This window comes from Polypterus senegalus, chromosome 7 (genome assembly GCF_016835505.1).
Source record: "Polypterus senegalus isolate Bchr_013 chromosome 7, ASM1683550v1, whole genome shotgun sequence".
Classification (NCBI taxonomy): Eukaryota; Metazoa; Chordata; class Cladistia; order Polypteriformes; family Polypteridae; genus Polypterus; species Polypterus senegalus.
The window spans coordinates 45,322,780-45,337,655 of record NC_053160.1 but is presented as its reverse complement, the minus strand read 5'-3'; the positions used below and the strand labels follow the sequence as shown (position 1 = coordinate 45,337,655).

The 14,876-nt window shown below is 36.6% G+C and overlaps 1 protein-coding gene across 1 annotated transcript in view; it reads right to left on the bottom strand.

Annotated features, from left to right (window-relative positions):
* Positions 1 to 3,494: 3,494 nt before the first annotated feature.
* Positions 3,495 to 14,876, bottom strand: part of LOC120532514 (deoxycytidine kinase-like) — a 50,285-nt gene continuing 38,903 nt past the window's right edge. The window contains exons 4-7 of the mRNA XM_039758566.1: positions 6,512 to 6,659; positions 6,005 to 6,120; positions 4,517 to 4,616; positions 3,495 to 3,854 (exon numbers count right to left, since the gene is read on the bottom strand). Of these exons, the coding sequence (XP_039614500.1) occupies positions 3,828 to 3,854; positions 4,517 to 4,616; positions 6,005 to 6,120; positions 6,512 to 6,659 (391 nt within the window). The 3' untranslated portion in view covers positions 3,495 to 3,827. The remainder of the gene's footprint in view (positions 3,855 to 4,516; positions 4,617 to 6,004; positions 6,121 to 6,511; positions 6,660 to 14,876) is intronic.

Sequence of the window (14,876 nt, the reverse complement as noted above, 5' to 3'; positions counted from 1 at the left end):
TATTGACTCCATGTATAACTGATCAGCTAAAGGTGGTAAATAATTATCTATTAAATCTAAAAGGGCAGTAAAGTACCCAAGTTAAAATTCCAGAATTCAATTTTCTTAACCCAATTTATTTCAGAAGCAGTTTGAGACACAACATCCTAAATAACCTAGGAAAAGATGTGAAGCCGTTGAAATCTCATTTCACCCACTCACACTTGTTCATCCACTTTTTGAGCCTGCTTACTATAATACAGAATCCTAGGAAGTAACCTGTTTGGAAGCAATGGATGTCAGTCTAATGCAGGGTATTATCATGCATACTTCCAGTCAGTGATCTGTTAACCTAATAAAACGTGTTAGTGATATGAGAAGGAAACCCAACTGGACATGGAAAGAATGTGTAGCTTCTGTATGAGCACTGGCCAAGCTGAAAATTCAACTTGAGTGCTTAGAGCTGCAGATCTGCAGCAGTGCTAACCAGCATGCCAGAGTTTAGTTAAAGTCTGCTCTTAGCTAGTTTTCCAAATCCAGGGAATGACAGCCATACTGCAGCCTAGATAGGAAAAGTAATTAAAGTTTATGAAGCATGTAAGGCATTGAACATTTTTTGGAGTTATTATATAATAAATGTCCTTGTGATGGTCAAAAGATGAGCCAGTGTAGTACACAACTTATTAAAAGTGTTGACTGATTTATACAATAGGAAGTTCTCTTTGATTTTTGTCCAAGTGTCGACAATCACTGTTACAAAATATAAAAAGCAAAATGAAGGAGCCGCAAAACACAATCTGTCTGATAGTTAACTGATCTGTCCTATTACACCAGCCAGAAGCTTTCATTGTATTTCTGAATAACCCCACTTATGTCTGACACCTGTTGCTAAATGAACCACTGATCTGCTGTAGTCACAAGAGTCATAATAAAGCCATCTTAGAATGCATCCACTGGTTGTGGGTTACTGTATATGTGTTTGCAACAGTGAAGGCAATGCAGGAACCAAACATGAACAAAGGGGCATAACAGGACACACTGGCATAATCTGGAATCACAAACTACCAAGTCTTCTTTACCTAAGGAATGAAACCCACATGAATGCATCATGTAGACGTCAGCAGAACCACGTCAAAGCACTTCTATATAAAAGCGGTTGGGATTGTCCTTCTGTCCCGTGAGTGCTACGCAGGCGCGGAGTTTCACACATGCCCCGTACATTTTGCAATAATGATGGGATTTGTAGTTTCGTTTTTCCAGGTAAAAGATGATTTTCTACTCCAGACTGTGCGATATCTTCTTCTTCTTTCTTACTATATAAAAGCGGTCGGGATTGTCCTTCCGTCCCGTGAGTGGAAAGCGTAGCGGTATTCCACTTATCACAGACTTACTACTTGCAGCTTGCGGTACAAAGCGACATGATGTGAGCAGAGTTCTGGTGCTCCCATCGTTCCCTTGCTTTTGTTGGCAATGTGCTGGAAAAATAGACAAAATTATGTCTCTGGAAATAATTAATGTTGATGGAGTACAAATGCCTCACCACGTAGTAAATATCAGGGGGGTTCAAAAGGGCGACCTCAATATAGAAAAAAAGTTTACATTTCATCACAAAAATAATAGAAACTACGAGTATTAAAGTAATACCGCTCAAATGCAATACAGTATAACCAAATTAATGAGTTTGTATAAAATATCAAATTGATCTACATATTGAATTGCCTTAAGAAGTGGTCAACTTAAAAGTCGGTCGAATTAAAAGACGGGTCAGCCTAGTACTTCACTAATACACTTATAATAGTGTTTTCTATTTATTCATCTATGGAGAACAGGAGACTATCCTAGCTAAATTAGGCACAAGACAATAACCACCCTGTACAGGGCACACTATAAACCATAAAGTATGGATTTACAGACAGCCGTTAAAGCAATCTGCATGTCTCAAAAGTGTAAGCTTCACGCAGACAACAGCCAAGTTTAACCCAAAGCTCTAAAGCTGGGATATAAACACTGAGCAATCCTTCACTTGCATATAGCACAATTATTACTTTCTAGGCTTGTTAGTGCCTTGTCATAAACAAATCTCCTCCTCTGGGATGAGTTTAGATTTGACATTCATGAAAAGTCTCCACATTAAGCCTAAATTCTTCTGAAGTTTTGTTTTACGCTGAACATTTTTTCTGGAGCTACCTGGATCTTATTTTTGAATATTCTGCTGATGTTTTAAATGTACAGTTCACATGTTAAGAGTCAGATGACTTTTTGTATTACATAAACCATTTAATGCAATAAATTGATAGAGACAGAATGAAACAGAAGTAAATTGCTTTTTAAGGAGACAGTTATCTTTGATCACTGTACAAGGAGCTTACTTGAATAATTAAGCCCTTAATAAAATTCTAATCCAAAGCCAAATCTTATTCAGGGAAATATCTGAGTGCTTGGAATGTGAAAATTCTAAAACATTATCATATTACTTCCATAAGATTGTTTTTCAAAGCTGAGGTAAACTTTCAATTATAATAAAGTCTTTAGGCTTTTGTAACCTCTTTTTAACATCCATCTACCCAAAACTCTTTTACTCTGATTTAGTATATCTAGAAGTTGGAGCCTTTTCTGACAGCATTGTGTGCAACTGCAGGACACTCATCTCTTGTGGAATACACTCACTCAGTCACACAGGGCCAGTTTCAGGGCCGTAAATTAAAAAGGACATCCTTGGTATGTCGAGGTTTGGGGGGGGAGGGTATGGGAAGCAGGCAACTAAATTTTGTTCCAGGTTCTGTGAGTCAGTATTATATATCAATGTACCATATTCTATAAGAATTAAAACTGTTTTAGGTGTTTATATATACACAAAATATAACAAGTGATATGAAATGACCATTTTTAGAATATTATAAGCATTTCTGCTCAATGCATAGCAATAGCCGCTTCAGAAATGAAGCAAACAGGGTGGCTGGAATAAAATTGAATGGAATTTTGAGAAACAAGATACACTTAAAGTTCTTAAGCTGCATCAAAAAAAGTGAATTCCAGTTTTCCAGTTCTCACAATACATTATTCAACACAGAAGCCAAAGTGTAGAAAGTGTAAACGCATGAGCAAACTAATTTCATACAAAGTTAACAAGATCTCAAATATTCAAGTAACATCTTGATGAGAAACTTAGGTTAGTTAGACATTGCTTGTAGAAACTGCTGTTTTTATCACAACTAATGTTGATAAAGACCATACGTCTAAGACCAGCCTTTAAAGCCATTATTGTTGGTCAAGGAAGCACATTTCCACGTGTTAATAAACAGAGTATGCCTTGCCTGTGGAAAAAATGGAAAGATTCTGTCAGGTTTAACAAAAATACATCTATCATTTAAACACAGGAGTATCATTTATGTACAACATACAGTACAACTGACTTTAATGAAGAAAAAAGTTGTAATAGGTTAAACACAAAAGTTAAGATCAAATAGGGAAAAGATTTTTGACAATGGAGAAATTTGAAAAACAACTCATTTTAGTTAAAGGTAAAAAACGTTTATTAATGTTTGCTGGTGCAATATGTAATATGAAAGTTTTAACAAGAAAATATGTTTTTAATTTATTTTAGCCATGTCAAATATGTCACATACTGTAGCAATCACAGAGTCTTTCAGACAAATGTAAAAAATAGCTTTCTTTTAACCTATAAACTATATAGTACACACAAACAAAAAGATGGGGGTCATAAGTTAAATATATAATAAAAATATAATACTTTCAAGAACATTACACACTTCTCATTATACTATATGAAATGTACTCCTGTACAAAATGTTAAGGACTGAATCTCTTTGTTCACTTTGTCAACCAAGTTACAAAGAACTGATGAACTCCTTCACCTAAAAAAAAGATACAATTTACATTAGCATACAGAGGATATACATTAACTGAAGTAAAAGGTAGTCTGTATATAAGTAGCATACAAATTTACTGTAAGCTATGTCTAACATAACCCTAGAATAGAAAGTGGACCTGAGTCAATTACTATTTCTTCATAACTTTCAGGGTAATATTAAATTAGTTGTGTATTTTAATACAATTTTGCTTATCATGGCTCCAGAGAGTGACAATGTATTTCAAGTAAGTAAGGTTTCACTATACAATGCATGTGACAACCGGTCAAACACCATTCCTTGGTGTTATAATTATACTCTAAAATAATATCCTTAATATAAACTGAATACATTTTAGATTGAGCCCATCAATCCATTAATGTTCACTGCAGGCAGCCAAACTCTATTAATGCAGCATTTAATACAAAGAATCAACCATGGACTGCATCTTACCAGATAAGAATGGCCAATTAACACAGTATTCATGAAACTGAGATGCTTCAGGAAACAAGAGCACCAGGAGAAAACATAAGCAAACACTGAGATCATTCAAGTTACAAACACTCATTTTACAAAGCTGCAGTTTTAACATTGATGCCCAGTACAGTTAAATGGCCACGCCACCCTTTGTGTCCAAAGGCACTACTTGAGTAAATCAACAAACATACCTTTTCAAATAAGTGGTAACATTTCTCTTGATCACTTTTGAAGTCTTCATTTACATCCAAAGTCAAAATAGGAATTTCATTCAGGTACTCAAAATCCACACTGAAGAAGAAAACATTAAGCACTGAGTAAATCTAAATGCACATTCTACAGGCTTCCTTCTTGGTCGTTCTTTGAATTTCTAGAATGTATAGGTTTCTGTTAATGGCAATATGCCTGTGTACTGCCTCACTATGACTGCCATGTCAGAGGTTTTCTTTTTTTTTAATTACTTCCATTTTAGCCATTCTGGTTTGTGTTCAGACCATAATCTATCTATCTATCTATCTATCTATCTATCTATCTATCTATCTATCTATCTATCTATCTATCTATCTATCTATCTATTATATAGTGTCTTTCCTATCTATCTATCTATCTATCTATCTATCTATCTATCTATCTATCTATCTATCTATCTATCTAAAATTTCTTAAAGGTGTTAATACAAAGTACTATGTACGTTTAAAGTAAAAAATCTAAAACACATTTTATATTTATTATGAAAGCATATTGTTTCAAAATATTTTAAAAAACCGAATATAAGAAAAAACCCTAAAACAGAGGTGATAGGATTGAATAAGAAAATAACAGAAAGCACAGTTTTGAACAAACTTAAAATTGTTTGAATAAAAAAAGGGATCAGCTGGATGTTTTTTGAATGCTATACAGAAATACACATGTACTGTTCAGAAAAAAACATGAATGCTTAAGAAAGAAGATGTTACATCAAGGGTCTGCAAAGTCAGACCTGGAGAGCCATAGCAACTGCAGGTCATTACTGTTGAATCACTTATTGCTCAAGTGACATTTTTCTGCTTCATTTTACTTGTCTCACTTGTTAGGATCTTCCACCCTTAACTACTTATTTTAGTCTTGAACTGCTGCATTCAATTTTTTAAATTACTCCTTATTAGCAAAAAGATACAAATGTAAAATGAACCATTAGTTAACTGGTTTCCATTTACACCTACAGTATGTACTGTACATTTGGAAGGCAAATAAATGATTGAGAAAGACTATTCTTTTTAAGACTACAAATCATTTAGATGCTATCCTTGGGAAGGACAAGTCTATGATATAAGAATGAACTGACATGGCAGAATGAAAACATTAACAAGCCATAAATTAAATAATTTCTGTTATAGCAAAGATGGGTTTCTAATCAGGTTACAACAAAATCCTTTAGCCACTATGGCCCCTCAGGAATAACTCCTGGGTAATTATTATTATTCATCACTATCACTATTTAGATGAAAAATATTTTCCTGTGAAATAGGGTGAAGCAGTAAAATCATAATCTGTAAGCATAATTTTTGTTTGTAAAAACGTTTTACAAAATATTAACATATACCAACATTTAACCTCTTCCCAGGTTTAAATATTAAAAAAAACTGGGATATTGTTCTTCTACATGATGCTAAACTAGATACTGCCATACTGCATCATACCACATTGTTTTATTCTGAAGCCAGTTCTCATGCTTGAAGTGCAAATTTTGCAAATATTCCATTGGAATCTCTTGTTCTTCCTTTCTGCCTCTTAACATAAGTCTTTCCATGCATTTCTAGAATAAAATTAAAATATAACCATTTTAATTGTAAACAACTGCATTCAAACTAAAGACAGACTGTTAATAAAAACTAAGCCTATTACCAGACTTTGAACACCTACTGCAATCCCATCAGATATAAATTGTGTGCCTTAGACTGGTGCCTTTCCACCTTACTCACTTTTACTGTTTCTTGGCATCTCTATAAACTCAACAGCCTAACAGCTGCATAGTCAATTTTTCCAGGCATAGCTGCTTATTTTTAATGCTATTGCTCAGGTTACAAAATTTTTCAAATGGCAACCTTCTTCTACAAATGGATTTTCTGAAATACATTTAGAAAACCCTGCTCTAAATATACAAGGAATTGTCCAGATGAACTATGTGGCTTAAAGGTTTACCTTACCTCAGGTGTTGCTCGGAGGTAAATAATTCCATCAAGCTGAATGTCTTTTCCAAATTGTCCATGAAGCCATTCATGCCAGTCTTTGTAAATTGTCCATTCAACTTCATTAATACAATCAGACTCATATAAATTTGAAGCAAATATGTATCTGAAAAGAGATGGAATGAGCTTTTGACTTTAATCATAAAATCAATGATATCATACCAATGCTTGTTATGAAGTAAATATTGTACCATAATTTGAATTGCACAATTTTATGCACTCGTTTGTAGCTGGAGAGCAACAGGACAGTGCACAGCATACAATGAGCAGTGACTGGGAGTACAGGTAAAATTCCATTACAACGAATATCTTTACAACAAAATTTTCATTACAACGAAGTATTTTTATGGTTCCGACACTTTCCCCATAAAACACGAGTCTACAGAAATCTCGTTACTACGAAGTACATTCAGCAGATACTTTCATTACAACGAAGTGCCCAAAAGACCTTGAAATGCCTGAATGAATCATTCACAGAGCAGTTAGTTCTGTGGTCGCAGCTCAGTTGTGTACAACGACCACCAAAAGAAACATTGTAAGAAAAATTTCTTTCTTCAAACTTTGCTCATACTGTTTTTTTGCTGTTTTTGTTTTAGGTAGTTTTCAGTGATACTTTTTGCTTATTGCTCGTCAACATTTGAAAAACATCTATTGGAATTTAGCTCGTTGTCACCCTCCTATAGAAACGACAGACACGAAAAAACAATAACAGTTCATATTAGAAAAAAAACGTTACATTTTTGCAGCTCTCGATTGTGGCAAAAAGAAAAAAGACGTTGCCAGTGAATTCAGAATTTCGCCATCGACACTGTCAACTTTCTTGAAAGACAGAGCAAGAAAAAGAAGAAAAATCTCGCGTTGCAAATGTATGCGAGGTGCTGCATTTGAAGACGTCGAAAATCCGTTTTTATGTGGTTCAGTGATGCTTGTTCAAGAAACATTCCTATTAATGCAGCATTCATTCAAGAAAATTTGAGGTTTCTAAACTCCCTTGGGACCTCCACAACTGGAAAACACGCCGAAGAGCGCCCTGAAGAGTGATCACTGTGTCTGTGGAAGACTGTTTATATGTTACCAGGGCAACAGTAGGCTCACAGCTCTGCTGCGTCTCTCCGCCAAAGCAAACACGATGGGTGATGCAAGGAACATTGTAAATGCAGGGTACAGGATTGCTTGGCCACTTACCTAGCTATGACCCTGCTTGACTGCTGTGTCTGTTTATAGGAGAGTGGCAGATCCCGCTACAATAAATAACTGTGCTGTTCCTGTTTCAGGCTGAATAAAGTTAGTTTTGCTAAAGTACTGAGACTCAGCCTTGTGTTTTGGGGTGTAAGACAGGGGCTTATAGCCCAACCCTGATCTTTTAGGATTCGGTTCTGTGGCGCCTCACTACACTGCTGTGAGCTTGTTGTTGCCCTGCCCTGGCAACGGGCATACAATCTTACACAGACACAGCAATCATGCTTCAGGACGCACTTCAGCATGACGTTCCCATTAGGTGGGGGGGATCCCAAAAGAGTTCAGAAACCTCACAATAAAAGAAAAGGATGATTCAGCTTCTGATTGATAACTGTGCTGCCCACAACATGTTTCTGCATTTAGATAATGTTCGTGTTGAATTCCTCCTACCCAATTGCACAGCAGTGCTTCAGCCATTGGATTTGGACATCATTCGCACCCTGAAAGTGTATTATCGCAAGGAAATGATGAGAAAAATTCTCGTCAGCATAACTTGAAGACAGGAGAAGATTAAAATTAATGCGAAATAAGCTATTGAAATGATTGCAGACGCTTGGACGCAAGTTAAAGAAAGCACTATAGCTACAAATACAGAATCTCATTACAAAGAAATTTTTATTACAACAAAATTTTTTTAGATCCCTGGAAGTTCATTGTGACATAATTTTACCTGTATTTGGAGTTAACTGGAGTATCAGTGAAAGAATCCAAAAATTCTGCTGTTAAGTGATTTTTTCACTGGCACAAGACAATCAAACATATTAGTCATTCCACTGCTTTAAGAAATACATTATGAAGCTGGTAAAATGATTTTATAACTAGGGCCACAAAGTCTATATATTGTAAAACCTTCTTTTTTAAATCTCAGCTTATAAGGTAGTGTTTGTTACTCAATAGCAATCTTGAGTTTCACTTTAGCATCTTGCCATGTACTGAAAATAATAACCTTGAACTATGGTACTTTTTCAACATAATGTCTTCTTTTATAAGACAACAAAAGCTGTAAATGTTAATGTATAATGGCAAACACCATAAAGTTGCTGACCTTGTGTTAATGTACCTTCTAAACATTGTGAAATACTTCAAGCAAAATAAACACAAAGCGCAAGCAATTAAAAGCAAGTGAAAAAACACCATTCATTTAATTTATACTGTAACTATTATGTAAAATACTTTATTTTGCTTTAGATACTTTAGACATATTATCTATATAAATAGATTTGAAATCTTGTCTGTGTTTTTGTTATGGTATCATGTAGAAGTGGATATATTGATTCTTAAAAGACTATGTCACACATGTGCACATGGGAGACAGCTTCTTCTTCTTTTCTCGGCTACTCCCATTAGGGGTTGCCACAGCAGATCATCTTTTTCCATATCTTCCTGTCCTCTGCATCTTGCTCTGTTACACCATCACCTGCATGTCCTCTCTCACCACATCCATACATCTTCTCTTAGACCTTCCTCTTTTCCTTTTTCCTGGTAGCTCTATCCTTAACATCCTTTTCCCAATATACCCAGCATCTCTCCTCTGCACATGTCCAAACCAATGCAATCTTGCCTCTCTGACTTGGTCTCCCAACCGTCCAACCTAAGCTGACCCTCTAATGTACTAATTTCTAATCCTGTCCATCCTCATCACAACTAATGCAAATCTTAGCATCTGTAACTCTGCTACCTGCAGCTCTTTCTCCTGTTTTCTGGTCAGTGCCACTGTCTCCAATCCATATAACATAGCTGGTCTCACTACCATCCTGTAGACCTTTCCATTCACTCTTGCAGATAACCATCTGTCACAAATTACTCCTGACACTCTAATTCACCCATTCCACTCTGCCTGCACTCTCCTTTTCACCTCTCTTCCACAATTTCAGTTACTCTGTAGTGTTGATCCCAAGTATTTAAACTCCTCCACCTTCGCTAACTCTACTCCTTGCATCCTCACAATTCCACTGACCTTCCTCTCATTTACACACATGTATTCTGTCTTGTCCCTACTAACCTTCATTCCTCTCCTCTCTAGAGCATATCTCCACCTCTCCAGGGTCTCCTTAACCTGCTCCCTACTCTCACTACAGATCACAATGTCATCAGCAAACATCATAATTCAAGGGGACTCCTGTCTAATCTCATCTGTCAACCTGTCCATCATCATTGCAAATAAGAATGGGCTCACAGCCGATCCCAGATGTAATCCCACTTTCACACTGAATGCATCCATCACTCCTGCCACAGACTTCATCACTGTCACACTTAACTCGTATATATCCTGTGCAACTCTTACATGCTTATCTGCGACACCCGTCTTCCTCATATAATACCACAACTCCTCTCGAGGCACCCTGTCATTTGCTTTCTCCAGGTCCACAAAGACACAATGTAACTCCTTCTGGCCTTCTCTATATTTCTCCATCAGCATCCTCAGAGCAAATATAGCATCCGTGGTGTTCTTTCTTGGCATGAAACGATACTGCTGCTCACTAATTATCACCTCACTTCTTAACCTAGTTTCCACTACTCTTTTCCATAACATCATGCTGTGGCTCATCAATTTTATCCTCCTGTAGTTACTACAGTTCTGCACATCCTCCTTATTCTTAAAAATATGTACCAGTATACTTCTTCTCCACTCTTCAGGCATCCTCTCACTTTCCAAGATTCCATTAAACAATCTGGTTAAAAACTTCACTGCCATCTCTCCTAAACTCCTCCATGATTCCTACAGGTATGTCATCTGGACTGACAGCCTTTCCATTATTTATCGTCTTCATAGCTGTCCTTACTTCCTCCTTGCTAATCCGTTGCACTTCTTGATTCACTATCTCTACATCATCCAACATTCTCTCTCTCATTCTCTTCATTCATTAGCCTCTCAAAGTACTCTTTCCATCTGCTCAACACACCTTCCTCGCTTGTGAATATGTTTCCATCTTTATCCTTTATCAAACTAACGTGCTGCACATCTTTCCCAGCTTGGTCCCCCATCTAGCCAATCAGTACAGGTCCTTTTCTCCTTCCTTAGTGTCCAACCTCTCATACAACTCATCATATATCAGTATACTCTCCTGTACTTCCCCATTCCACCACCAAGTTTCCTTTTCCTCCTTTCTCTGTCCAGATGTCACACCAAGCACCCTTCTTGCTGTTACCCTTACTACTTCTGCTGCAGTTGCCCAGTTGTCTGGTAACTCTTCACTGCCACCCAGTGCCTGTCTTACCTCTCCCTATACTTTTTCAACTTCTACCAATTGGTCCTTGGCTCTGCCCTCACTAATCCTCCTCTTCTTGATTGAAGAAGTCCATTGAAATCCGCTCCAATCACCACTTTCTGTCCCTTGGGTACACTGCCCATTACTTCATCCAACTCACTCCAGAAATTTTCTTTCTCACACATCACACACTTGCCGGCATGTGCACTAACAACTTTCATTATCACACCTCCAATTTCCAGCTTCTTAATCATTACCCTCTACACTCTTTTCACATCCAAAACACTCTTTACATACTGTTCCTTCAGAATAACCCCTACCCCTTTTCTTCTCCCATCCACACCATGATAGAACTGAATCCACCTCCGATCCACCTGGCCTTACTCCCCTTCTATTTAGTCTCTTGCACGCACAATACATCAACCTTCCTTTTCTCCATCATATCAGTTAACTCTCTCCCCTCACCAGTCATACTGCCAACATTCAAAGTTCTTAAACTCAATCCCACTCTCTTTACCTTCCTCCGGACACATCTCCCCCCTCTTCTTCTCCTTCTTCAGCCAACAGTAGCCAAATTTCTGCCAGCACCCTATTGGCTAACAGTACTGGTTGCAGTCATTGTTAACCCGGGACTTGACCGATCTGGCATGGAAATCTGCATTGTTGTCTGCATGTTGATCTGGCATGCCATTCCTGACGTAACTCTCCCCATTTATCCAGGCTTAGGACCGGCACAAAGAAACACACTGGTTTGTGTATCCCATGTGGCTGGGTTGGAGGCAGCTAAAGGGCTTAAAAGAAGGTAATTCCACGCCAGACCAAGGGGTGACAAGGTGCACTGATCCTTTCTCTTTTTCATCGGCAGAATTCAATGACAACATTTCCAGTTCCAGGCCCGAGGACATCACTTGCGTTTCCGGGGCCTGATGACATCACTTGTGGTTCCGGGCCCAATGATATCACTTCCGGACCCAAAGACGTCACTTCCGGTTCCTGCTCAGATGACATCACTTCCCCTGCCTAATTTTAAAACTGCCATGTTTGCCTGTCTGTTTGTTCTTGTTTTGGACTAAAGTCTATATTGAACCACAATCCTTCATTTACGGCAGCATTTTTCAAGTATACGGGCAGCTGCCCACAAACCTTTTTTCAGTGTCCTCTTGAGTTCTTCCACAACTACTAAAATATTTTGTGCAACTCCATAAAACAGTTATTTGCTTACAGTATTGTACAATGTAAATAAAAAAAAAGATTAGCACTAGATTAGTCAGTCAGGTTGTTACTTGTCAAAAAATCTAGTACCTGCAAATGGCATTGGGTTTATTTAAATGTACACAATATATAGGGCATGAAAATTAAAGAAAGGCCACTGGGAGGAAAAGCCTGCAGTTGATCTAAACATTGGAACATTGATTATCCAATTACATTATTAGGTAAGGGGGCACAAATTCTAGTTAAAGAGCTACAGAATGTGAATTCATTTAATGAATTATCAATTGTAGTTTAAACGCCAATAATTTTCTATCATATCATGCTTACATGCATTTAATCAATAAGGTGTAGGGCCAGACTTTGAGGGATCTACTTAATTCTCAAGCTGCTTCTCCTATAGCCAGCTTTACAATATATGACAAAGGAAAATAACAGCAGGAAATTGTTACTAGTGCCTTTATCATAATACAAAAATGTCGTTTAACAAGAAATACTACACTAGAATGCTTTATCTTTAACAAGACCCCCATGACCCTGTAGTTAGGATTTAGTGGGTTGGATAATGGATGGATGAAACAAATATGATTCATGATTTACTTGTTCTTCACTTATTTAACTTTAAATATGCAGTTTTTGAATGGTGGGACGACATTGACCTTTTTACACATCAGACCTGCTTGACCTATTACTGTATGTTTCTATATTCTAAGGTGAAAATGTTAAAATGACTGGCACTATAATATTTCTTAAAAATTATTTGTTATTCATTGTTTAAATGTCATTTTGCAATTCATTGAAAGAAAACAATCAGCTGATATAAAGTACACTTATGTAAAAAATCACATAAAAGGTGTTTGGAGTATGAGGCTCTCTTTATAGATAGATAGATAGATAGATAGATAGATAGATAGATAGATAGATAGATAGATAGATAGATAGATAGACACCATTTAACATTGAAAGACAGACAGATATGATATTGTTGTTGCCTGGAGGAAAATTAACTGTCTCAAACAGCAACAAACAATTTAAACCACAGTACAAAATGGTGAAAAAAGTGCGGACAATGACAAAGGAACCATTAATCAACACAGCTATACAAAACAAGACAATAATGATAAAATAAATAAATATTGTCCTTTTACTATTATGTTTATTATAACTGAGAAAGGACAAGGGAGCACAATGGGAGGCTGCATTATACAGTCGTATGGCTATGGGCAAAAAATAGCACCTCTTATCACACATTAGTGGAATGAGTCGCTAACTGAAGCTGCTCCAGGACAACTAATCATGGAGAAGATAGGCAGCACTAGCTATAATTTTGCCATCATCTTCCCTAACTTGTGTTACTCTTCCAGCAGACCTGCTATGTACTGTGAATGCCCTTAGTGAATCTGTATTCTGTGTAGCAATTACAGTTAAAATAAAACACTTGCATATGCAATTTTAACATTTTGCCTAAAAATCTGTCTGAGAAGAGCTGATTTTTTTTTTACCCTGACACTTCCACATATAAATATAGAAAGATTTTGTATGCAGTGTGTTACAAGAAGTCACTTCGTGCAGTTGTTCATTCTAGTATATGAAGAGAGTAGTATAGTTCTTATCTTTCTTTGCTTTCAGATAATAAACATCAGATGTTGAAAAACGAGTCACCTTTGTAGATATTTTATTTACATTTAGAATCTTGACTAAAACCAGTTCCTGCTTTAAGACAGACAAGTTAGAAAAACTTTGAAGCAGTATATCTTTAGCAGGATCAGATACACAGCCAAGACACAAGAGAGATTAGATTTTCTAAAAATAGAATATTGTGAAAGGTTAAATTGAATATATGATCAGTTTACTGACATTACAGCTTACCATCTGTAAGTAAATGTGACCAGCATAGTACATTTCTTCTATTAACAACAAACAAACAAACAAACAAACAAACAAATAAATAAATAAAATAACACAAAGTCACTGCACACCAGTAAATATTAATGAGTTCACTGCAAGCCAGTTTTCCCGTTCCAGCTGTACAGGTCCTTTATGTGAAACATGGCCATTTCTTATTAACAGCACAATGAAACCAGAAAATGCAGACATATTTAACAGGGGTATTGTGCAGTTTGATTAAATATGAAGAATGTATCTATGCTAAAGGAATGTTACTTGAACAAATTCTTTACATAAGGACAAATCACCTATTAAGATAGTTTTTGATCACATTTCTGAATTCTAGGTAATCATTAAACTACTAACTGATCACGTATTTAACCATAACTGACTTTGATAAGTAAACATAGAGAACATATAGACTACGTAAATACCACAATGTGGTGAACACTGTCTTTCTTTAAAGTCTTTGTGATTTAGGCACCCACAAAATTACATGCCTCCAATAGACAATATGATGAGGCAGCACTCTTCTTCCAAGTGTATAAGGAACATGAAAATTACATCCCAGGGCATAATCTCCACAAGAACATGTATCCTGCTTTTGCTACCAGTCTAAATAATGCACTCATATCCATTTCTTCCATCCATCCATCAATTTTGCGACGTCCAGGTCACAGGGGCAGCAGTTTAAGCAATGATGCCCAGACAATCCATTTCCCCTCCACCTCCTCTAAGGGGATACCAAGGCATTTCTAGAACTGCTGAAAAATACTATT